Source organism: Amia ocellicauda, chromosome 1, assembly GCF_036373705.1.
Source record: "Amia ocellicauda isolate fAmiCal2 chromosome 1, fAmiCal2.hap1, whole genome shotgun sequence".
Classification (NCBI taxonomy): domain Eukaryota; kingdom Metazoa; phylum Chordata; class Actinopteri; order Amiiformes; family Amiidae; genus Amia; species Amia ocellicauda.
Window position 1 is genome coordinate 8,336,506 of NC_089850.1, and position 26,126 is coordinate 8,362,631.

The following is a 26,126-nucleotide window of genomic DNA, read 5'->3' on the forward strand; positions in this document are numbered from 1 at the left end:
TTTTAGCTCAGCCTAAGTAGCGATTTCCAAAAGAAAACTTGATGACAATCTTGTGTAGGTGACTTTATTGTTGGTGATTAAAAGCTTGTGATGAAAAGTGTGTGGCCAATTGACATGTACCTTAGGCTCCATTTAATAGTTTTTAAGATGAATAATGGAACATTGCTGCTGTGATGCAATCATGCCAGACAATGTTCAGTCATGTGGGTATTTTTGGCACGGAACCTCCACACACAACAGAACTGAAAGCACACATTTGTAACACTTAAAAACAACATTGAAACTGATTCATTAACATATAGGCTAGTTGTTTTTAAGATTTATTTGAATCTAAAAAGTGTACTTCAAATTCTCCTTTTAAAGTTGGGATTTAAAGTCAGAAACTTTATAACACTTAAGAAAACATTTTACAATGTCATTTCCACATCGTTTTTATAAATCTGTGTATGAAGTGTATTCATTTAATATTACCTTTATTTTAGTTACTAGTTCTAGAAGTACTAGAAGTGTCCTCCTACTTCTTCAAAATACCGGAACTGAGACATGCCCCCTGCCGGGATGTAATACCAGGAACCACCACAGATTCAATGGTAATCTGTCAAAAATCTGTCACTGGCACAGCCCCATTTGAAAGTAATATTAACCAATAGAGTTTATCTGCACTCTATGATTTACACATTGGTGGCACAAGACATTGTGAAATATTTAAATGCATTTGAAGTTCAATTTAACAATGTGAATGGATTTCTCATTTAATGCCAGTTAGCCTACATAATAATGGCATACAATTACATTCTTCAAGGTTTACTGCCAAATTCAGTATAATCCACTTATAATGCCCACAGAATAGCCCTTGCCAGCAATATCTGGGAACATTATTTTCCGAAAGCATACAAGCTAGTTGCAACCACTACAGTTTCAACATTACTGAAGCAGAAAACTGTATTTTAAAGACCACCTGACAGAAGCCATCCAAGAAGGCTGTACTTACTTGGTATTCTGCTGCTGAATATCATTCCAAATACATCCCTTTATAAGCAGGCTACAGCATAATCAATGTGCCAATGCACCTTAATAGAATAACTAAGTAGAATAATTAAAGGAATAGGTAGATTATTATTAATCAAGAAGTTGTTTAACAAGCAGATTAATAACCACCTTGCACTGGGAGGAATGAAGTGCAGCCTACGAATGCAAGTCACATAAAACACAGGCCCCTAACCATGAACTATTATATAAAAAGTTGATTATAATACCCAAGAAAGAAAAAAGAAAAAACAGGGACACAGGGACACAATTGTATCTAGAACTATGATAAATTAACCAGTTGTATGGTCTTAAAATGTCAAACATGTAGCCTAACCTGACTGTTTTAAATAGATCTCCGAACTGACAATTCAGAGACCTAATTAAAACAATCAGGTTAGGCTACATGTTCCTGTTTGAGGAAAAGGTCATATTGAAATACACATGTCAAAGAGCCTATTCTCAGAAGAAGCCAAGATTATTTGAATTTCACTACCTTGAAACAAAAAAAAATAGACCACTATATGCATTTTCATGTCCTAACTTCACATAAATACAAGTAAATACAAACCTGTACTTAGTGGCGGTTTTATTAATTGTAATATTTAGCCTATAAAACTCAAAGAAAGTAGCATCTAACTGCTCTCAAGTTCAGGTCTGTCATTTTATTTTATTTTTATTTTTTAATTCTGTCTCTCTTGTAGGGACCTCTTGCAGCTTCCACCCTCCGTTTTGGCTTAAATATCTACCACAGTGGCTCTCTCGCTGCATGCCCATTTCAGAAGCCAAAGCAGCAAAGCTCGTCTCCTCCCTGTTCGCAATTCCTAACATTTCAGATTTAATATAGCCAGAAGTGGTGCATATTCAGAACTGTGACTCTCACAACATTTCACGTTAGCAGCATGTCAGCATTTTTGAAATGTAAATCAGGCCCCAGGTCTGTTTAAGGCTGGAAACAGGTTGAAAACTATGCAAAATAATCAGAAATATCACTGGTTTGGCATTAGAGACTCACAAGTATGTAGTAATTAATTACTGCTTTTAACTTTTTTTTTTTCTAAGTTAATTAGGTTTCATCCTGCTTATAAATTGTCTTCACTGAGTGACTCAGAGTAAGGAAATGTTAATCTTTTATGGGATACATTTTGCACCAAAACATTCTCGTCTCTTATTAAAGCTGTTATGAAACTAGCTGACATCTTATTAAACTATAAACCGTTATCATGATTACCCTATACATCGTTTTACTCAAAGTACATTCAGATGCCTGGGAGTACTATTTACACCACCCAACTGCAGAATGTTGAGTAAGGAACAAACCTTGCCTTTCCAACGAAAACGGCTCAGTCCCTCAAGCTGAGCTCTTGTGATTTGATTACAGAGATCGCAGATAACATACAAGTTTCCCCAGGATTACTTAATACAAGAACATACCAGCGATTCAAATCTATAAGGAAGGCCTAGAGTTTTTCAGGACAGGGTTTTGAAACCTATAGATTACTTTATCCTCCAAACCCAAGAGGCTGATATCATCTCAATTAGCAATTTTATTACTACAAATTATATTCATTATACGTATATGGCTACAGACACTTATTTCATTATGCATCAGTTTTCTTCAACTCTAGAACATTAAAATGTGCACCAGAAACATTAGCGTATGGCTTTGTCAACAGAAGGATTTTTAAAATGTATTTTAAAGCATTTTCTGATTATTTTTCTAATTTACAGTCAGCATCTAACCATGCCATATAATCTTAATGGGGGACACAGATTCAAATCTGCAAAGTTTATTTACAAACAAGAAATAGAGGAATTATGAACCATATGAAGCTCAGAACTATTCAGATTTTAGTCAATGGTGCGAATGTAAACAGTGTACAGACTGTTGTGAAGAAAAGAGCCCAGACATAAAGCAGACAAAATATTATCAACCACCTGCACAGTGGCTGTTGGGGTATGTTTTGATCTAAAGGTAGACTAACATTAACATTAGGTAGGTATCACTAACAATGTAGCTTCCAAGTCTCCATGTTATCTGCAAAGTTAACCAACAACTAGAATTCTCATCATATCGATGCCTTAGAGATGTGCCCATTTTCACTTCCTTTCAACAAGTGCCACAAATGCTGCTTTTCATGTTTTGAGGAATTTAAATACTTTGTAGCATTTAATTGAAAATGTAGGTCAGCAGTTTAACAACATGTGTCCCTCCCATCTGTGTCTGCGGGTTTCCCTCCCCCAAGGCATTCTTAGAATTGCTTTAAAGCATTGTGTGGAAGAGAAGTCTGTGACGTTACATTTGTATTTATCCACACATCACTATTACACAAATTATTTTGTACTCGTCAGATTTATTCTAAACATGTATTAGGGGTTATGTAAATGTTCAACATATGATTAAATATTATCGGATGATATTTCCAGTATCAAAAACATTCAGTTATTCAACTCTACTGGCTGGCTCACCAATGTAAGGAAAATGAGCTTCTTACATCAATGAAATGGCTAAGCAGGTTCAAAGAAAAGACATCACATTATGTTGCTTCTTCAGAATCAATACTAGAAGAGATCCACAGAGCTCATGCATGTACTCTGGGCAATGTGCAATGCAATGCTAAAATCCTCCAACTTAAATACATTTCTGACAAGCATTAAAGCATACATAGGCTACACATTGTACACTACATACACATCATCTTTGTGTCCTTGCTGACTATGCCGTTGTAACATAGCCAAGTGTTAGAACTGGTCCAAGGGTTAGGCCTATTTTAGTCGTTACCATGATAAAAGTCAAAACATAATTGTCTCCAATTAATATTGTTTTAGGAACATCGTGCACTAAATACCTGCTCTAAAGCTTACCCAGTACACTGTACAAAGGTTACACATCCTAAGACACTGAAAAGATGCCATAAACACGATTACTGAAGCACTGTAACTTTCAGTTTTAGTGTATTAGAAAGTATTACAAATATGATTACACATTAGTTTTATCCTTACAATGGCTTAAAGGTAAACGTGTCCACGGACCTTCAGCATACATATTCACCCAAGGAAAAAAAAAAATGTGTGTGTTGGTTATGGCAAATTATATTGACCCACTTTTTAACACAGCGTTTCTAATAATAGCACATCTTCTATTCTTAATTAAGGATCTTCACTCAAAAAAAAAAAAAATCTTCTGGTAACAGATTCTGAACATTGGACACAATTCTTTACAAAGATTGACAGCTTTTTGACAGCAGGTAGTTGTTGTTTGGGGGGTGAGGAGGTTCAGTGTGGGATTATTTGATATTTCCTATAAATCAAGCAAATGGGTTCACATACACATAATGAAACAAAACTTAAAAGTGCTGTACTCATGTTTAGAAACTCTATCTGTTATCATTATATATTTTGTACTCATTAAGAAGTGTTGGTAATAATAAGAATACAAGTTATTCAAATGAGACACCATGTTGAAATTATGCAGCATCCTTATCCCGGTGGGTTTGCTTATCTCCATCTTTTTTTAGCTGCACTACTAAAAACAACTTTTTAATACATCGCTCTGTAAACTCCATAAAGTATAAGTTAATCATTCAACTCTCTGTGTAAAGCTACTTGGTCCATCCAACAGTATATATTAAACAAATACAAATAAATAATAATAAACACATTTCTGGCCACACGTGCTCAAAAACTATCTATAATACTCTACAAATAGGTTTCTATTCATACACTTACTTTTCAAAATTGAATGTCTTCTCCCAATGTGTGGACGGTGACGAAGTTACGATGTTGTTTGTGTGCTTTGACTCTCCTCACCTGGGGCAGGTATCCCGAGCACACCTGCCTAACCTGTTGCATTTGGACGATTTAAAGGACCCAACATCGTAATACACTTAGGGGAAAGTGAGCTCAACTGAACGTTTTAACTCATTATATTATTTTCTAATATGCAACCGTGTTGATTTGCGTACACATGACATATAACAATAATGTGTTACGACACAATTGTCATCAGTTATATTTATTTTTAATCAGGCATTCTTAGGAGCTGCAAAATAAACTCTGACGACTTCTATCACTGTCCGAAATAAAGTAGGACCCCTCTCCGTGGAAGATGGCTTCAAACAGTGGGAAGTCGGTTTTATTCGTATGTTTGGGTAAGAAATCTGTGTACGTTGTATGCTAAATTAAAACAAGTGTACCTACATAAAATATACATGACTGTTATGGGAAAAATAAACAAATCCAAATAGAGCTCTATGAGGCATATTTCTTGACTCAAGTTGAACTGAGGCAGACGCACTGCGACCCGGCGGCGGAGGCGGAGGATTGGCTGACTAAAGGAAAGCTAGTGGATGATTGGCTGTTTCCCAAGTCTGTTAAAATATCCCTAGGATCAAAGTGAACTTTGGATACCTATTCCTTAGGTATGGAAGACCTACATTGTAGAACATGAGCCGTGATATATATGAGAGGTTATGGCCGGATCGAGATCCATACATACTATTTATTTATACAATGCATTACGCAAGCGCAGCTGACAGCCGAGCGGACGGCAGTACTGACACTGAATTAGCGCGACAGCGTTGTCGGCCTGGGCACAGTGTGGGTGTTGGGCCGTATGTACTTACTAGCATTATAATGTTAGTGATCATCACTTCATGGTATATACACGTTCTTTTAATACAGGTGTTTAATAGTTATTGCATCCTAGTCAGAGGCTGGGTCCAGGTTTGGTATCCTGTCCTGGATATAGATTTCGAATTGTTGACAATGGATTTTATGTATCAATTGTTTTTCGTTTTGGTTGTAATGTTAATGCATTGTTAAGATAGGAAAGCCAAAATTAGAATATAATCTTATAATGTGGAATATAAACACTAAGGAGTTTGTGACTTTATTCCCTTATGTTATGCAAGTTAGCTATTTCGAGACCTTTAAAATATCTTGGCAAGCACGTTTAAGGATTTGATTCTTTGAGATTTAAAGGGACAGAATGAAACCTTGCTAAATATCAGCACATTTATTGAACTAAAGTAAAAAATATTTATTTTTTATGTATTGTCTTGGGTTAGCTTGCAATATAGTCATCCTTAGCCAAACGTATGTGGTTCAGTACTTTTTCTCTGATGATAGAAGTTGTGCCACAATTAAGTTGGCACTTTACTAAGTAGACCCCCCCCCCCCCCTTTTTTTTTTTTTTTAACAGAGAAGCTGATCACATTTTAGTCATCATTGAAAGATCACAGGGGAATTATTTACTGTATGAATTAAAAAACATAGTGGACAGTGTGTTGATAATTGTTGCAACTAATTAATCTATTACAGCTTTGCTTAACTGGTATTAAACCATAATTAGGTTATAGTTTTGCTAGGTAAATTATTGACATTGCTAAGAAAGACAATGAAACCATAATATTATTAGATGATGACCTAATAAAAATGACCAGAGCTTTAGCGAGATTGATCTTTTTATGTTCTTTGTTTTTCTTTTTAGGGAATATATGCCGCTCCCCAATAGCTGAAGCAGTCTTCAGGAAAATGGCAACTGATGAGGCTGTTTCTAATCATGTAAGGGTTTTTTTTTTTTTTTTGTTTTGGTGCTTCAATCTGTGATTAATTGTGATGGGAGACTTCATGCCCCGTTTAAAGTCTACTGAGAAGTATTTCATACACGAATAAACAAGCAAATAACAAAACAAAAAAGTTACCACTTATTAATATTAGCATTATAAATATTTGTCTACCTATATTATGTTCTGGTGCTATATTTAATGATAAAGACTTGAATTGCCAAACATGGATGATGTCTTTTAGTTGTCTTCGCGAGAACGCCATCTAACACCCCAACCCCATGTGCGTCCGTGTGCGTGTTCACTCTGTTTCAGAGGGAGGGGTTTGGGGAGCCTCTGTTCAGACGTCAGGCATAATTCTTAATCATTAAAGGTTTAGCTCAAGAAGGCAATACACCAATCAAACTGTGCATAATCTTAAATATAATCAGGACAGGAAATAGTTGTAAGTGTTAATGTTGATTTTTTTTCATGAAATATGGCTCAGTAGAACACTAAAGGACATACAGACGGTTGACAAATTAAAGGAAAAACCAACATAAAGTGTCTCAGTAAGGTGTTGGGCACCACGAGCCACCAGAACAGCTTCAATGTGCCTTGGCACAGAATCTACCAGTCTCTGGACTCTACTGGAGAGATGGGACACCATTCTTCCAAAAGATATTCCCTCATTTGGTGTTTTGATGATGATGGTGGAGAGCGCTGTCTAACACGTTGGCCCAAGATCTCCCATAGGTGTTCAATTGGGTTGAGATCTGCTGACTGTGAAGGCCATAGCATATGATTCACATCATTTTTATACTCATCAAACCATTCAGTGAGCCCTTGTGCACTTGTGGATGGGGGCATTGTCATCCTGGAAGAGACCTCTCCCATCAGGATAGAAATGTGTCACCATAGGATAAAGGTGATCACTCAGAATACCTTTGTAATGATTTGCATTGACCCTTCCCTCTTAGCGAACAAGTGGACCCAATCCAAGCCAGGAAAATGCCCCCCACAGCATAATAGACTCTCCGGACCCCCTCACTGTAGGGGTCCAGCAGTCAGGCCTATACCGTTATCTTGGTGTCACCACACATGCACTCGACAAGTGGGCGAGAACACGAGCCAGTTGAGCATCTTTGTGACTGAAGCTCCTGCCATTTGTGCCCCAATAATGACCCCTCTTTCAAAGTCACTTAGATCCTTTTCTCTTTCCATCTTGATCCAAAACTGGGCCTGCTCAGCATTGCTATACATACCACAGAGCATGATAGGATGTTAATTGCTTAATTGTATCATGCAGTACACCTCTTTGGAGGCATCTGCATTTGTTCTGTGCCTCCACTCATTTATTCAGGTTTTTCCTTCAATTTGTCACCTGTCTGTATATATCCACTGTATTCTGTTCCACTGGCAGATTAAAATGACCAGACTTTGGGCTAGACAAAATTCAAATTGCAAAGTACAAAACTGAAATGATAGGTTGCAAATGCAACCGTGGTTATCTGAGAAAAGAAGCACTGCCCAAGGGGGAGGGGTTTTCAGCGCACATTCCCTGGAATGTGTCAAACATTTGTGTATCAAAGCTGCCATTGGCCCTTGTGCCCATCACTCAAACAGGACCCTTCCACTTCCTGTTTGTATAAAAGGTGACGTCTGCACAAAGACTTCCTCTTTTTGCCGGGAGCTTCAACTCCCATGTAACCTTGCAATCCTTGGCCAAGGGGGAGGGGTTACAGTATAACCAAACTGTCGCAGAGGAGGAGGCAGTGAGCTGGTAAGAGAGCCTGCCCCGAGGCATACCTACTAGTAGCCGTACTAACTCTATGATGGAAGCCACGGGCTGCCCAGACGTGAATACCGCAGTCACGCTGAATTGGGAAGAAATAAAGAATGCTGTATCCACGGAGCAACAAGAACCTTGTGCCTACCGCGAAGCCTATTAATAGTGTCCTGCTCTGCTAGCAGGGCTAGGAGTGGGGCCAATACCAAGACCACACCATATAAGCACAGGGTGCAGTCTCAACACACAGCGGGCTAACCAGACTGGATTGCCACTGCTGGATAATTAAATTAATAATGGAACTATATACACAGCGGGGCAGCAAGAGCCAAATCGAGTGCCTTCCACTGGACACAACAGCAGCGGCCCCCAGCACAGCTAGCATAGCTAGGGCGGGGCCACAAACTGCTGGCAAAGGAACTATGTACAAAGGCGGGGTACAGGTGTAAAAAAACATGCACTCCTGCCTACAGAATGAACTATATAAAAGTCACTGTCCAGTATGAGGGGAAAACGGTTCTGTATTGCTTTTCCCAAGCATGCTCAACAGGGGCAGACAGGGATAGAAAAGCCAGGAGACAGTGCCTGATTACTGAGGCTCAGCTGATGCCAGCATCAGATTCCCAATAGAAGGAACCAGTTCTGTCACGTCCAGCCTGTAGAACCGAAGAAAGGTGTGTGGCGAGACCTGTCTGCCTTTGAGGCGCCTTGAAAAAGGGCCGCTGACATGGCTACACCTCGAATCGAGTGGGGCACCAGGTCACACGCAGGGTGAACGGACAGGGCGTGTGACTTGCTCACGTGTTTTGCAGATGTGATTGGCAACAAAAACACTGTCTTCAGTGATGCTAATCAGAGGTCAACTGATTGCAGGGGCTCAAACAGAGCCTTGGAAATGGTGTCTAGCACTACATCAAGCTACATCAAGGTGCCATGTGGGCAGGGAAGGGGTGTGGGTAGACCTCAGCCTGTGCGCACCTATCAGAAACTGTGCTGCCAAAAAATGAGAGCCCGGAGGCTTGCCATCAATCCTGACATGACATGAGGAGATGGCAGCCAAATAAACCTTGAGCGTGGACGGGAACTTGCCCTGGTCCAACAGCTGCTGCAGGAATTGCAGAGTAACACCTAAATGGCATTTAACTGGGTCATGAGACTTCTGCTGACACCAAGTTTGAAAAGTCCGCCAGCGGTAGGAGTACTGCGACCTCATAGAGGCATCTCTCGCTGACTGAATAGTAGCCACTACCGTGTCTGACAGACCCCAAGTCATCAGGCGATCCTGCTCAGGGGCCAGGCCCAGAGCTGGAGCAGGCCCGTGTTGGGATGCCACAGTGTGCAGTGCACCTGAGACAGCGAAACCTGCCAAGGGTTTCCGTCCAAAAGGGAAACCAGGTCTGCAAACCACAGTCTGTGGGGCCAACGAGCCACTACCAGCAGAACTGTCACTCGTTCCTGCCTGATCTTCTCCAGAACTAGTGGAAGAAGAGGAAACTGTGGAAATGCGTAGAGGAGACAGCGTTCCCTCACTGGTCCCGGATGGTGAACCATAGTGGACAATGTTTGGACTCCGCCATAGCGAAGAGGTCACTCTCTGCCCTGCCATAGCGGATCCAAAGCTGCTGAATCACTAGCGGGTGGAGGCACCATTCTGACACCGGGGGCCTTCCTGAGAGAGGAGGTCCGCCACCGTGGTGGAGATGCCCAGGAGGTGGGCTGCTCTGATGGAGCGCAACTGAGGTTGTGTCCATAGAAGCAGACGACGCACTAGACGATATAGTGTGTGTGACCAGAGACCTCCCTGCCTGTTGATGTAGGCAACCACCGCTGTGTTGTCTGTCTGCACTAGAACATGACTGCCCTGAAGAGCCAGCACGAAGTGACGAGGAGAGCACAGCTCGTAATTCCTGGACGTTGATATGGAGTGCTCTGACGGGTGCCGTACAACTGCCCCGGCCTCCCTGTACATTGCAGACAGCTCGGTGGCAGATTGGCCCCAAGGGCACACCGAGGGTTAAATTCAAAGGGCTCCGCCAGCAGCTGCGTCCAAAACCCTCACCTAGAAGGCCCAGCAGACTCTGGCAAAGGGACACCCTGATGTGGGCTCTCAACCAGAAAAGGGAGAGATGCGTGTTTATGGAGGCAACTCTCTCTGTGGTTCCAGCATGGACAGCATGGTGATGGAATTGAGGCGCAGTCCAAGAAACTGCACCTGCTGAGTTGGCACAAGACAGCGCTTCTCTCTGTTGATCCGAAGGCCCAACTCGGAGAGGTGGTTGAGGATCAGGCTCGTGTGGCTCTGAACCTGCTCCCTGGAGTTCGAACAGACCAGCCAGTCATCTAGATAATTGAGGACGTGGACCCCCTGGCAATGCAAAGGAGCCAGCACTGTGTTCATGCACATGGAGAGAGTATGAGGAACTAGAGACGGGCCGAATGGGAGAACAGCAAACTTGTATGCTCGGCCTTCAAAGGCGAAGCGGAGAAACTTCCTGTGCGCCTGAGCAATGGGGATGTGAAAGTAGGTAAACCAGTCTTGATAGCCTGAGACATGGCCCGCAGGGTGAGCATCTTGAAATGCAACTCCTTGAGGTGGCGATTGAGGTACCTCAGATCCAAGATGGGGTGGAAACTTGGGCACTAGGAAGTATGGGGAATAGAATCGCTCATGCTGCCCCAGAGGGAGCACTTCATGGATCGCGCATTTATAGATAGCAGCGGTTTCGATGCGAAGCGCCACACACTGTAACGGGTTCCTCACTCGCGTCCACACCATGCCTATGAAGGGGGGTGGACTGGTCTGGAACTATAGGGAGTAGCCAACTGTTATAATTTGGAGCACCCAGGAGTCCATTTCAGTACAACTTTTTCTTTTGTGGCAACAACACGGGAGGTCCCAAGGAGTAATGCCAAGCACCGCCGAAGTGCGCCGAACACACTGCAAGCGCCATGCAGGCCATACAGGCATAGTTGCACCACATGTGGCAGGGGGGTACAAAGTCGGGTACCGGGGACACTGGGTGTCACGCTGTTCGGAATTCGGAGGGCCCAATTTAGAAAAACCACCAGCCAAAGCAGGGCTTAACACACCAGAACCACTACACGGACGAGTGAACACAGCAGAGCTCAATCTAGAAAAAAAAAACTGGAACAGTGAGACCTTCTACAGTCGCAGCTGTGGGCTGTAGTGCGGGCACAAGCCGGCGGAGGAGCCCCTCTCGCAGGTGAGGTCTCTTATGACATACTGAGGCTTAGGCTGGGCGGCCGGCATGGGCTATTACTGCTGCTGCGTACGCTCTCGCTGTGGAGGAAAAACTCCTGTGGACAAAAAACCAACGCCGCGAATTAGTCTGAGTAATATTAATAATAAAATCAACTAGTAGTCGTATGTGAAAAGCAGAAATTATCTGAGGACGTGTATGGAACAAACAAGCATGGCTAATTTTAAATAAATTAAAATAAAGATCACACACAACTAGCGAATGGTGAGTGGATGGTACTATTGTACTACCAGCCTCTTGGAAGACGCAATTTCTGGTTTTTATTCACAAACACAGAGGCTCTCGCCTGTCTTGACGAACCAAGGCAAAGGGCAAAAAGAGGAAGTCTTTGTGCAGACATCACCTTTTATACAAACAGGAAGCGGAAGGGTCCCGTTTGTGAGGGGCACAAGGGCCAATGGCAGCACCCCAGTGACGTCACAGCATATTTTTCAATCTCTGGTTTCTGGTTAATCGAATGAGCTTGACATGGAAAAACTTGCTCCACAGAATGTTTCTACTTATAGAATAACCTGAGAAATTATGGATTTTCGGTGGAGTTCCCCTTTAATTCTTTCAGTTCAACTTGAAAAATGATAAAGGCATATGTGTGTTGCAATAGATGGTGCTATGACTGTATAAATAATAATAATAATAATATTTGTATTTCTTGACAGACGCCCTTATAATACTGCTATAGTTCTGGATAAGATATATGAATGCGTACTGACTTGTGAAATTAGGATTCTCAATGTGAGCAGCACAGAAACTGATCAAGAAAAATCTGCTTCTACAAATACAGCATGGTGTAAACTAGAAGATTATCAACTTGCCTAAAATGACTAAAAAGTATTTATTTATTTTTTATTTTTGTAAATGTATGACGTCCTTTAATATAAACTTATGCTTATTAGGACAAAGTGTCTTAAATATTAAGGTATTCATTGCTGTCTTTTTCTTTCAAATCATGTTTTAATTGATGGACTCAGGATAGTAGTAGTGTACACTCTGTACGCATTTAGTATGCGGAAAAGAAAATTAGTCAGGACTTCTTGTTAAAATAGATATGCTAATTAATTATACCAGTTGGAGGCAAAAGTAGGCAGATGAAAGAATACAATTTGGATTAACTTAATACTAGAGATGAGCAATTAATGTCAACTATTTGAATTAAAATATAAGTTCAATTGTCTCAGTTGAGTGAGGTAATTCTAAGTGATGTTATGTAATTAACTTTGCTTTATGAGTTTAAGGAAATTGTTTAAAAGAATGATCAGAAATAAGACCTGAGAGGTTCAAACTTGAGGTTACATTTTTTTTTAATCATCCGGGTTTTGCAAAGTATGAGCATGTATTTAAAAATCCCCTGACTAATTTGAAGGACTACGTTTTAGGTTGCCCAACTTGTGATGATCCAAAACATATTAAATGCCAAACTGATTGAATTAATTTATGTACTGCATTACGCTCTTGCTTAACACCTAAGGAGTCTTATTGTCTACAACACCATTAGATGCTATAAATACATAATCACAGTCATTGCCTAACTTGATTTTTTTTTTTTTTTTTTAACAAAATTGTAGTTTATAGTCCACATTTTGTTCAGCATGTATCTTTATTAGACTGTCATGTTTAATTTGAACAGGATATTTTCACATTAAATTTGTATACGTCCGTGTACTTTTTTTGTCTTCATATAGTGGAGGATAGACAGTGCAGCAACATCCACATATGAAATAGGCAACAGCCCTGATTATCGAGGACTGGCCTGTATGAAGAAGCATGGCGTATCCATGAATCATGTTGCCAGGCAGGTACGGTGCAAAATGCTTCCTTTTTTCCCTCCAATTTATTAGCAGTAGTCTTGTTTTGTGTTGCAGTGGGTTATAGACAGTGGTGCGGTTTCTGACTGGAATGTGGGGTGCTCTCCTGATGCAAGGGCACTCGCCTGCCTTAGAAAACATGGCATTGAAACAAGCCACAAGGCAAGACAGGTATAAACCATTTGTTTTTATTTATATGTTTATTAATTAATGTATTTGTTCATTGTATTATCTGCCTAATCAGGAAACTTTTTGGTGAAACATCCCTCCTGAGTAGGTGTTTAAGAAGGATGGATGGGATCTACAGTCTGACTTTGAATATATGTCAGATTTTTGTGTCAATTAGGATTACATTGCTTGGTACGTTTCAAACAAAACCGGTATTGTTAAAAAGTAAAATCTTTTTCTCACAACTGTGTTAGGTCTTTGTGATGGATTAAATTAACTGAACATATCTTAGAGCTATACTGTGTGAATAATAGAAAAATCTTAATAAGAATCCACATTTCCCTCACAGGTAAGTTAGTGCAGGGGTTCCCAAAGCGGTCCCGGAGGACCCCCTGCCCTGCTGGTTTTTGTTCCAACCAAGCTCTTAATTATACAATTGAGACATATATTGCATTGTTAGTTCAATGAAGGAATCAATTAACCAATTAAGATCTTAGTGGACCTTCACTAGTTCTGGGTCTTTACTGTTGCTTTTGAATCGCATAAAACTGTACATGTATTTATTCTTCTTCTCGTGCCTATTCTGTGGCGTTTTCAGATTTCACCCAAATTCTGGTGCGGGAAAAAAACAGTAAGGGGGGGGTGAAATTGGGGTAAAACGCCAGAATCTGAGCCCTGCTTATGAGGAAAATTGTGCTTATTCTTGTTTAATGTGGAAGCCAAGCATCTGTATTGCTTATCCTCCTTCCCTAATTTATGTTTTTGTTTACTCTTATGTAGAATATTTACTTTGGTTAGGAGTAATATAAATGTGATTCACTCTTTTTGAATCGGTCGTAATCATTTCCAGTTGCAGTCCAGTTCGGTTCTCCTACATTTAGTTGAGAAAAACATCAACGATAATAAATTATTATTCACTCAAAAAGATCTAGGGCAGTAACATTTATTTCAGTGATTCATTTAGTTCCATTAATATGTATCAAACTATACTTATACATCAATTTATAGATTTCCGGAGTTTGTTGAACACTGGCAGACACAAACTGACACGGCCTCTGCTTAAAACCTATTGAATCAACTGCAATATTTGCAGTTTTCTCAAGGCTGAATCAGTGTTGACTAGGGATGCACGATATAGTTTTTTTGCCGATGTTCCATATGCCGATATTTTCAAACTCATTTTGGCCGATTGCCGATGCCAATACCGATATATACACATCTTTTTTTTAGCTTTGTCAAATGACTTAAGTAGAGGCTGCTGACAGATTTTCGCCAGTGCCTTTTTTCTAGCCTAGTTTTTAGAAACTCTTGGTGGTGTTCAGGATGATGGCTCTTAAGATGCATAATTAAATTGGTAGTGTTAAAGGAGTATGATTTTACCCCTCCTCGCATCACTGGTGCTTTACAAGCATTGCAAATAGCAATTCTGTTATCTGTTTCAGATACTTCGAAACACTTCCACACAGCTGACATGCTGAAGCTTGTTGCTGGCGCTCATAATAAATATTTAGCGTCGTCGCAGGCGCGTAGTTAACGCGTCACTTTATCGGCCAGGCACATCGGCAGAAATGTTCAATCTGCCGATGCCGATAATTAACTTCTTAAGTTTGATCATGTCTGTTTTGACTGTTTGACTGTAGCGATATGGGTATGAGAAAAGCACTGTAGGAGCCAATTAGTTTATTTAACGTATTATTATTTAGAAGAAATATATTCATTCTGTATTTGTCAGTTTATGCATTTGGATTAATGGTACTTTGTTTCTTTAAGAAACCGAGTATGTTCCATGGCTCGTGCGCTTATATATATATTTGAAATCAACAGTCACATATTCAGTTAGTTTAGCTATGGAGCCTCACGGTTTTCTGACCGTGTCATAACACCTGCGTTAATTCATGAAATCAACTTGTAAATATGTATAATGATTACAATGAAATCGTGTAAATAGACATAAATATTTGACCTGTGGAACCAGTGGAGTAAATGTTTATTTGCATGATTTAATATGGAGTCTGTGTGGATAACGACAGGTTGATGCAATGGGGCAGCCCTGGTCTGGGTAGAAGCGGGGAGGGGGTGAGGTGGCGACTGGGTGGCCGAGGAGAGCAAGGGAGACGGGTTGGCAGCCACCGTAGCAGAGACGCTTGGCACACCGCAAAGACGGGAGCAATGGAGCGTCCAGGATGGAAGGGGAGGCGGAGACACGGACGCTGTATTAATGTCGGAGGCCCGACGAGTAATGGGACAAATGCAGCGTGATGAACGGGCAGGCATAGAGCAGCCATGGGTCCTAGGAAGAGTGAAGGAACGGAGGAAATGCAGGCTGCAAGGAGGGCCAGGGGAGGTGCGGCAGGGAAAGAGCCACATGGGGCTACAGGGAGGCCAGGGGCAGCAGCGGCCGGTGGAAAGGGACGTTTTTTTGTGCAAGCTGGGCAAGGGGCGGACAGGAGGAGGAACGGAGGAACCGCCTTGCTTCTCTATGCAATTTTGTCTACTGTCTACCTACACTGAACATTTTAACTTTTTCTCCCCCAAAGATAATCATCTTTCTAGTTGCCTTATTATTATTATTATTATTACAACATAAGTGCAAAAATACAGTGAAGTACAAGGCATCAATCATTACAAATTCAATTGACCTAAAACAGCAATTCAGAATTATACATTTTACAAATTCCAATTTACGATTTACACAAGTACAGTAAGTGACTTCCTACATCCTGGACGGTGAAAGCTAAGTGCTGTCAAGATGTAGGGTCACAGACAAGGGCTACGGGAAAGGGAGCAAGGAGGAAAACAATCAAGAACGCGAGAAGCATAATAAAACTGTGAAGTGCTATCTAGCAGGGATAAGGGCTAATATTACAAGGACTGTCGGAAAAGATGCGTCTTCTGTAAGCGCCGGAATGAGGTCAAGGACTCTGCTGTTTTGACTTCGGTGGGAAGGTCGTTCCACCATTTAGGGGCCAGGGATGAGAAGGAGCGGCTCTGGAGGAAAGAGAGTGGAGAGGAGGCAAAGTTAGTCTTCTGGCACTGGAGGAGCGCAGTGGTCTGGAGGGGATGTATGGAGAGACGAGTGACTGAAGGTAACTTGGTGCAGTGTGGTTGACACAGTGGTAGGTGAGGGTCAAAGTCTTGAACTGAATGTGTGCTGCTATCGGGAGCCAGTGGAGGGAGCGGAGCAGTGGAGTAGCGTGTGAATCGGGGCAGAGAGACACCAGACGAGCCGCATAATTCTGGATGAGCTGGTGCGGCGGGTAGTAGATGCAGGCAGGCCGGCCAGGAGGGAGTTGCAGTAGTGCAGGCGGGAGAGGACCAGGGCCTGGACGAGTAGCTGAGTCGAGTAGTCGGTGAGGAAGGGAAGGATCCGGCGTATGTTGCTCAGGAAGAATCTACAGGTGCGTGTCAGCGTGGTGATGTGCTGGGTGTAGGAGAGCGCAGGATCGAGAAGTGCACAATACAACTGCTCAAAAATGGGTTTTGTTTGTATTTATTTATTTGTAATTTGGAATGTACCAACTTTAAGCTAATTTTATAATTTAATGGTAAGTCATCCAACAACTTTGAAAGGTTGGAAATTTTGAATGTTTCTATAATTGAGTTTAGGTGAGCCCATAAAGCCCATTGTCAGTGACAGCTAATTGTTCATGATATTCTGCCACCATGTGGCATGTGTACTTGTTTGGAATATTCCAGCACATTGATGGTTGCAATCATCCAGTCCATCAGCTGTGACAACATATTTTCATGTACAGGTGTGGAATTGATGGGTAGGTGCTCACCTTTAATAAGTTTATGGACTTTGCATAAAAGTGTTCAAGGAAGTGACAGATGTTAAAAATAGCACAGAATCAGCTCTACCATTTTAAAACATAATTTCAAATACATACCTCTGGGGTGAAACATTCATTTTTGGCATAGCTACGGGATGGATAAGAACAGACAGTACCTAACAATGATATTAAATTACAACGATCAGCCATAACATAATGACCACTGACAGGTGAAGTGAATAACACTGATAATCTCGTTATCATGGCACCTGTCAGTGGGTGGGATATATTAGGCAGCAAGTGAACATTTTGTCCTCAAAGTTGATGTGTTAGAAGCAGGAAAAATGGGCAAGCGTAAGGATCTGAGCGACTTTGACAAGGGCCAGATTGTGATGGGCGACTGGGTCAGAGCATCTCCAAAACTGCAGCTCTTGTGGGGTGTTCCCGGTCTGCAGTGGTCAGTACCTATCAAAAGTGGTCCAAGGAAGGAAAAGCAGTGAACCGGCAACAGGGTCATGGGCAGCCAAGGCTCATTGATGCACGTGGGGAGCGAAGGCTGGCCCGTGTGGTCCGATCCAACAGACGAGCTACTGTAGCTCAAATTGCTGAAAAAGTGAATGCTGGTTCTGATAGAAAGGTGTCAGAACACACAGTGCATCGCAGTTTGTTGCTTATGGGGCTGCGTAGCCGCAGACCAGTCAGGGTGCCCATGCTGACCCCTGTCCACTGCCGAAAGCGCCTACAATGGGCACATTAGCATCAGAACTGGACCACGGAGCAATGGAGGAAGGTGGCCTGGTCTGATGAATCATGAGTTCAAGGTGTTGACTTGGCCTCCAAATTTCCCAGATCTCAATCCAATCGAGCATCTGTGGGATGTGCTGGACAAACAAGTCCGATCCATGGAGGCCCCACCTCGCAACTTACAGGACTTAAAGGATCTGCTGCTAACATCTTGGTGCCAGATACCACAGCACACCTTCAGAGGTCTAGTGGAGTCCATGCCTCGACGGGTCAGGGCTGTTTTGGCGGCAAAAGGGGGACCTACACAATATTAGGCAGGTGGTCATAATCTTATGGATGATCGGTGTATATTTATCAGGTGTCCTTATTTACTCCAGGTGGTGTACTGAATCAAAGGGTACTTAATAAAAGACATGAACAGCTTCAGTCATCCTAATGTAGAACATGGTTTTTCATCATATAAGCTTGAGTGCCTTAGGTATAGGTACAATTACAATAAGTACCTTTATCAAACATTTTATGCTTTTCATGTTAGGTGACACCTGAGATTGAACATGTATGGCTGCGTTCTTCTCGGTGCAAAAATATGTTCCTCAGTTCTTATCTTGCCGAGAAAACATTAGAAATGCATGTATTCAGTTTCAATAATTGATTTTCTTGGTACTAATGCTTGAAAGGAAGTGGCTGTTTTAATTTTTTTTTGTTTTTTGTTTACTCTTTATTATCCATGTTCTACGTGTTTGCAAAAGAAGTGATCTTTATGATGGTTGTATTGTGGGGGGTTTTAAATTCAGTTGAATACTGGTCAGACCCCCCCATCCCTACCCCATCTAATCTATGTAGACAAGCATTCAAATGTATGTGGCATGACTCTATTACGTTATAATTGTTACTCATGTGTTGCTAATTGTCTTTCAGAATCATTAGTCACAATTGTGGGGCCACATAGATCAGCAAACTGATGCACCTTAATAATTAATCAACCTAATCTATGAATTTGTTACATTCTTCAACTTCAGAAATTCTTCAGGAGCTAGGATTTGCTATAATTATTATAATTATTATGAAATCATTGATCTAAATCAGTTATTCCCAAACCTGATGTGGAGCCCCCCTGTCCATCTGGTTTTTGTTCCAGCTGAGCTTTTGGTTGTTTAATTGAACCCTATATTGGACTAACAGGTCAATTGAAGGTTCAATGAAGTAATTAAGTAAAACTAGCAGGGCGGGGGGAGGCTCCAGGACCAGTTTGGGAACCACTGCTCTAAAAATCGATTCTCTCGCCATTAATATATTCAGGGCATTCTGTTACAAACTTTTAGCTTTCTCCCTTTGACAGTTCAGTATTATTGGTCTCCCACATGGCATTACCCTGGTTGTACTAATTTAATTGTGTTCCACTTATCTCATCTCACAAATTTTTGTTTTGTGCGGTTTGATCCAAAATGAAACCTCAGATAATTAGCAATGCAGAACATTTGATTGTGCATTTCAAATGAGGGTTCACGTTCTTTTAAACATTAGTTAAATATTCTGCCGAATTAAACCAGTGAGCGAAGCGGAAGCAATCTTAGATGAGAGCACTTTGCACAATTCAGATATGTAAAACCAACAACAAGATTAGAGGTACATGGTCAAGATAAGAGGAAATTTGTATTTTTAGATGAGAGGATGAACAAACTAAAAACAAATGGCTTGTATATCAGAATGATCTGTTGCTTAGATTTGTTTCTAAATATGTTAAAAATACCATACTAGAAAACTTCATCACTGACAAATCAGATATTATAGCCATAGTCTGACTACCATCTATGTAAACCATAGTCTTTCCTGATTGGGTGATTTTGGTCTTAGGTATTTAAGCACAGCAGGGTAATAAACATCAGGGTATTCCTGCATGCAACACACCAGCTAGCTCAGTCCTAGCATTGTATGCTAAGACCAAAATAAAATCTTTGTTTCCAAACTTTTTCAGAGTGCAACCTACGGTGAAAGTTATTGTGCTGCCACAGTAGCATTATGGGATAGTATTGTAGTTGCTCTTTAAAAATGAAAACGCATTGAGGAAACCACTGACTGAGCAATGGATGGGACAATAAAAAGATTTTCATTCTTTTTAATTATGTGCTTTAGACCGCATTATCAAGAGCTAAAACTGGAATACTAAAAGGCCTATTGAAACTGTTGCAAAGTCCTGTAGATTATAAATCTTAAATTGTTCTTGTTATTAATCTGTATACCTTATTCATCCTAATAGAAGAGCATACCCTAATATAGAAGTGCACCCCCTATTTCAGATATTATTTTCCCTGCGATATCCAATCTTTTGATAATTTCTCATTGTGATTTTCTATTTTTTGGGTGCACGACCCAAGTTTATGTAATGTGAACAGATTCAAGTAATGAATAAACACAATGTATTTCCTAAAATAAGTTTTAATTAAACTTGTATTTAAAGTAAGAACATGAAATAAACAGGAATACTTAATCACCCACTGTCACCCACTGCATCAGGACTATCCATGCATGAACTACATATATCAGCACATTAAATGGACTAGAAATAAAAGGCACTCTGGCTAACACTAACGTATTTAACATAAAATAGCACCTGTTCATGGATTTCTGGTTCCCAGGCCGTTTTGTGAACATAAACTCAAATGTACTTGCCAATGAGAGATTTTCTGAAAGAACTCGAAAGGTTTCAGAGAATGGCCGAATATTGTCATAATGTTCAAATGACGAAATATACATAAATGTGCCAAAATCATGACGTGGGGAAAAATGCATACTACTAGACGCACATGCAAAGGGTCTTGTATTTGCACATGTATAGCAGCCTCTCTACAATAAGGAGACTCATATAGTGGCTTAACACAACATTTCTTGCCTGCCGAGGCAATATGGTTTGCTACGGCTATATTAAAGTTATTTATTCATATTGGTAAGTTCATCACTGCTAATGGCTACTGATGTCATACTGTTTAGGGTGTAAGAAATCTAATGTGTAAGGAATCCACAGGACCACATTCAATCTTTCAATCATTCAAGCTTTATTACATAATGATAAAATAATATAGAGAAACTGGTGCCAGAGATAATTCAGGATCTCCAGACTTCTGTGCCATGGAAAAAAAATATTGGTATGTTAATTGTATAGGTTTAGATCTCGAAAGCAAACAAAGTCCATAAATGGGAATCATTGGAAGAATCAAATAATATGCATTAAATACTGATTAATATGCAACTCTAACATTATATCAGCCACTGAATAATAAATAATATTGCTAATGAGTAAATATGTCATGCTCTTTGGTACAATTCCACCTCATCACTTCTGTGACCTTGTGGACAACTCTCAGACACAACAAGAAGGTTTGTTATCAATTTGACCATGTTTACCTCATCCTCTGAAAGTTTCAAGGCAAGGGAAATCAAATGTTTTGAGAACTCCGTCTGCTACAGACATCTCAAGAAACAGAAAGAAAGGAAGATCCATACACCCTGTATGAGCCAAAATGAATTAATTTGGATAAGTTCAATATAGTTGCTGATCAATACTAGACGTTTTTACAAGATTATTATTCATTAGTATAATGCTTACTATGGGCTTGCCATGCCTTGTTTTAAGTCATGCATACAGTTTATGCATTTTTGATTTATTCTCTGCAGGATATGATGCATTTTTGCAGTGGCCAGATATTCTACATAATACCCATTAGGTGTTGAATGAAAACATGATCATGCACATTGCCAGAATTGTTTACAGTGGCTTTTCTCAGCACTATATATATATAGTGCCTTTGCAAAGGTATTCACCCCCCACCAAAACTTTCACATTGGATCACTTTTCACTTTCACTTATCAATTTGTACATATGGGATGGTGTAATTGTTCCCCAAAATTGCTCCATTTCTGACAAGATCATTGGGGATCATTGATTAATGCAATCTTCTAGTCTCTCCAGGATTTAAGTTTGGAGTTTGGCTGATCCACTCAAGGACATTCACATTCTTCGTTTAAAACCTTTCCAGTGTAGCTTTGGCATTGTTATTAACCTGCTGAAATGTGATTATTATTATTTTAGATCCAGTGTTAATTCTTGCTGGTTTTCCTCTAGGATTTGCCTGTACTTTGCATCATCCATTTCCCCTAAATGTTTTCCTGATTTCCATGCTGGACAGTTGTGTTGACTGAGTGTTGTGCTGTGTTGGGCCAGATGTAATGCTTTGAATGTAGACGAAAAGGTATGATTTGTCTGCAGTATCATTGACATGCTTTGTGGCAAACTCGGAAGATTTAAGATTTTTCTTACCTCTTGCCCACATACGCCAGCAGTGCTGTAACTTTCTCAAATTAAAATAGTTATTTATTTATTCAAATAATAGAGAGACAGCTTTGTTGAAGCATTTGATAAGTTGATAATTTTATACTCGTAATGTAGTTCCACCTTATTAATGACCATTAAAACCTTTATATGATCTCACAAAATACAGGCTCTGTTTGATTTATATCAGAATATGAACCGTTTATTGAAAAATGCACAGTAGTAACATCCATTTAATTTTGTATTTGTTGCATTGAAGGATTAGAGTATTTAAAAAAAGTATTTGATAATAACAAAAAACAACGCCTTGTTTAGAGCATCTCAGAATTGTTGTGCAACAAATCTGCATGTCCACATGTTTGTTTACATACAGTTCAGTGTAAAGTAAGGGTTTATTTTGTATTTTTTTGTAAGTAAATTGTTTTCACAATGCTATCTCTGAAATCTGATACACTGTAGTTCATTCTGCACTGGGAAAGGCAGAAGTGCATGCACAGGGAACTATATTTCTGCCAGGAAAGATAACTCCCCATAATGTGATGTCATAATAACAGGCAGCCCTGCTCTCTATTGGCAAAATAAAATGCAAAATGCAATCACTGAAATCTGAAAATTGTTCAGATGTCTTGGTTTTAAGTTCATCATGAGAAAACAAAGGACTTCTTTAAACCTTGGATAACGCAATCACAGATAAAAGAGATGAAAGAACGATAGTAATTGCAAGGATTTTGTCTTTATTCTGTTGTTCTAACTTTGTCACATATATGATTGTGCTGTAAAATGTCTATACTATGGAAGTGTATTGCTGCTACCCAGTAAAAAAAAATAAAAGGACTTTTCGTGTCAAACTTCTAACACGGAAGAAAACAAACCTATATTTTAAAAAAGTTGTATTTTTTCAAGTTTAAGCAATACTAGGATATTATTGAAGTATGAACATTGAGACCCATCTTAGACCTAGAATCTGCAAATCTTTCAAAGTCACTGTTGGCTGTTTCCTGCTTGCCTGGCTGATCAGTTTGAAGAAGGTTAATGAGTGGGTAGTATGAGGCACGATTCTATTCACCATGTTCAGTGACTGAAATTTTCTTGTAACCTTTTCCTGACCTGTGTATCTCTAGCACTGACTTGTTTTGAAAACTTGGTTTTCATGTTTGGTTTGTCATATCACTGTGGCTTGAAATTCAATACTTAAGAAACAAATAACAAATAAATAAGTCAAGTTAAACCACTTTGAGTATTTAAAAATAAAATTAAAAAAGCAGTAGTGGAAACTTCTTTTAAGACCTAACTAAAATGGTTAAATATACACACTTAATTTTAAGACAATTTGATTTCCTAATTCTCATATGGTCCAACTCAGTAAAACATATATTAAACATATATTATCCACAGGGATAATTATTAAAACTCCATCTGTTGAAGAGAGTCACAAGGGTTAGCTGGTGCTCATAAGTTCATTGTAGGCTATATTGTAGGTGAGTATTTTTTTTTTCTCTAATATGTCTATAATATGGAAGTTTATGTGGAAGTGCATTTGAGTGTAATCAATTTAAATGTGTAATTTCACTTAATTTTTTTAATCATTATATTAAAATCACTTTGGTTTCAAAATGGTAAATCGAATTGCATGACATTACATTAGCTGCATTTACACTGCCATTTCTGATCCAAATCAAATGCATCGGTAGCATTTGATCAGTATCAGAAATGGCAGTGTAAACACTCAGTGATCGGATCAGATGTACCTCTCTGGGAGATGCTACAGATCCAGATCAAAAGCATTTGATCCCGGCTGTGTAAACGGTCGATCGGCTCAAGTTCCGGGATTCACTGCGTCGGCGTGTGTTTTAAAGGCAGCCTTCACAGTAGTGGAGCAGATAGGAGAACACCTCCCTACTGCCCTTTTTATACTTAAAATATTGTACAAACTAACACTAAATGTTAGGCCTATTTTATGTTAGCAAAAATACATAAATGTATTTTTATTTTCAATGCTTCGGTTGTATTCGAGTGCGTTGGTTTTACATGTTATAAAGGACTAATTTTAATAAATGCATATACTGGAGTTTGGTATGTATCATAGTGCGCGTGTAAGGACACCTGTGGCAGCTGAAGTTCATCCTGATCAAATGGCAGTATAAACGCAACACTACTGATCGTGATAAAATGTTCCAATGCATTTTATCCGGATCAGAAATGGCAGTGTAAATGTGACTAAAGAGTAATACTTCAGTGGAATGTGGCTTCTCTGTATTGCAACAGTTGGTAAAAGAATTAATGGAAGCTTATGCAATTCCTAATCGTTAGTGATCGCACCATTTACCATATGCTTTTATACAGTAAAGAATAGCTGGCTGTTGATGCATCAATCTTTTACTACACCCAAATATTGGAGAACAGCCAGCACAATATAATGAATGCATCTGCCACACATGCTTTTCAAAATGATATTGTTTGGACACTGACATAATCAACTTTGCATTGAGTTCACTTTTAATCAAGATGTGACCCTGAGTTTTCATTCAAACCATGTACTAACATAAGCCATACTTTTGCTTTTGAGATATAACTATTACAATCTTACAGTGGTATTAAAAGTATAAGTAAAAGGAAAGTGTAATAGTAATTCAAATAATAACACTGTAACATGCTTTAAACAAAGAAGACCCAACATAGATCTTTTGTAGACTGAAATGTTGATTTTGGTTTATTTGGAGCATATAACACAGGTGTGTGTTTTCTTTATTTTATTAATATCATCATCATCATCAGCAGCAGCCTTTCTTGATATAGAGAAGGGGGATGGCGTCAACCAACAATTTCTACTTGTTTTGATCTGCAGCATCTATTTTTCCAGGTTTCCCAGCAAGGTTTCTGATCTCATCTTTTATGTAAACATTGGCTTGCTCTTTTTTTAATCTCTTGGGGTCTAAGCCCAAGTCCATCTCTGAACTCTAAAGTTCACCTTATGTTCAGTCAGTTACCATCTTCACTGCTTTTAAATGATTCTCGATTCCTTGAATTTATTTTTCTATCTATTGTTATTCCTCACATACAGTGAGGGGAAAAAAGTATTTGATCCCCTGCTGATTTTGTATGTTTGCCCACTGACAAAGAAATGATCAGTCTATAATTTTAATGGTAGGTGTATTTTAACAGTGAGAGACAGAATAACAACCAAAAAATCCAGAAAAATGCATTTCAAAAAAGTTATAAATTGATTTGCATGTTAATGAGGGAAATAAGTATTTGATCCCCTATCAATCAGCAAGATTTCTGGCTCCCAGGTGTCTTTTATACAGGTAATGAGCTGAGATTAGGAGCACTCTCTTAAAGGGAGAGCTCCTAATCTCAGCTCGTTACCTGTATAAAAGACACCTGTCCACAGAAGCAATCAATCAATCAGATTCCAAACTCTCCACCATGGCCAAGACCAAAGAGCTGTCCAAGGATGTCAGGGACAAGACTGTAGACCTACACAAGGCTGGAATGGGCTACAAGACCATCGCCAAGCAGCTTGGTGAGAAGGTGACAACAGTTGGTGCGATTATTCGCAAATGGAAGAAACACAAAATAACTGTCAGTCTCCCTCGGTCTGGGGCTCCATGCAAGATCTCGCCTCGTGGAGTTTCAATGATCATGAGAACGGTGAGGAATCAGCCCAGAA

At 39.8% G+C, this 26,126-nt stretch overlaps 2 protein-coding genes across 8 annotated transcripts in view; one reads left to right on the forward strand and one right to left on the reverse strand.

The window, feature by feature from the left end:
* sh3yl1 (SH3 and SYLF domain containing 1) overlaps window positions 1-4,927 on the reverse strand; it is an 89,532-nt gene extending 84,605 nt beyond the window's left edge. The window contains exon 1 of one of the 2 annotated variants that reach the window (XM_066713280.1): window positions 4,756-4,927. In XM_066713280.1, coding sequence (XP_066569377.1) covers window position 4,756 — 1 coding nt within the window. In that variant the 5' untranslated portion in view covers window positions 4,757-4,927. The remainder of the gene's footprint in view (window positions 1-4,755) is intronic. The other variant, XM_066713197.1, reaches the window with a different exon arrangement.
* Window positions 4,928-5,031: 104 nt separating this feature from the next.
* acp1 (acid phosphatase 1) overlaps window positions 5,032-26,126 on the forward strand; it is a 50,593-nt gene continuing 29,498 nt past the window's right edge. Inside the window, exons 1-3 of one of the 6 annotated variants that reach the window (XM_066713494.1) lie at window positions 5,032-5,177; window positions 6,518-6,591; window positions 13,322-13,435. In XM_066713494.1, coding sequence (XP_066569591.1) covers window positions 5,135-5,177; window positions 6,518-6,591; window positions 13,322-13,435 — 231 coding nt within the window. In that variant the 5' untranslated portion in view covers window positions 5,032-5,134. Of the gene's footprint in view, window positions 5,178-5,665; window positions 5,685-6,517; window positions 6,592-13,321; window positions 13,436-13,483; window positions 13,616-26,126 lie in introns of those variants that run through there. The other 5 variants (XM_066713408.1, XM_066713575.1, XM_066713740.1 and 2 more) reach the window with 5 other exon arrangements.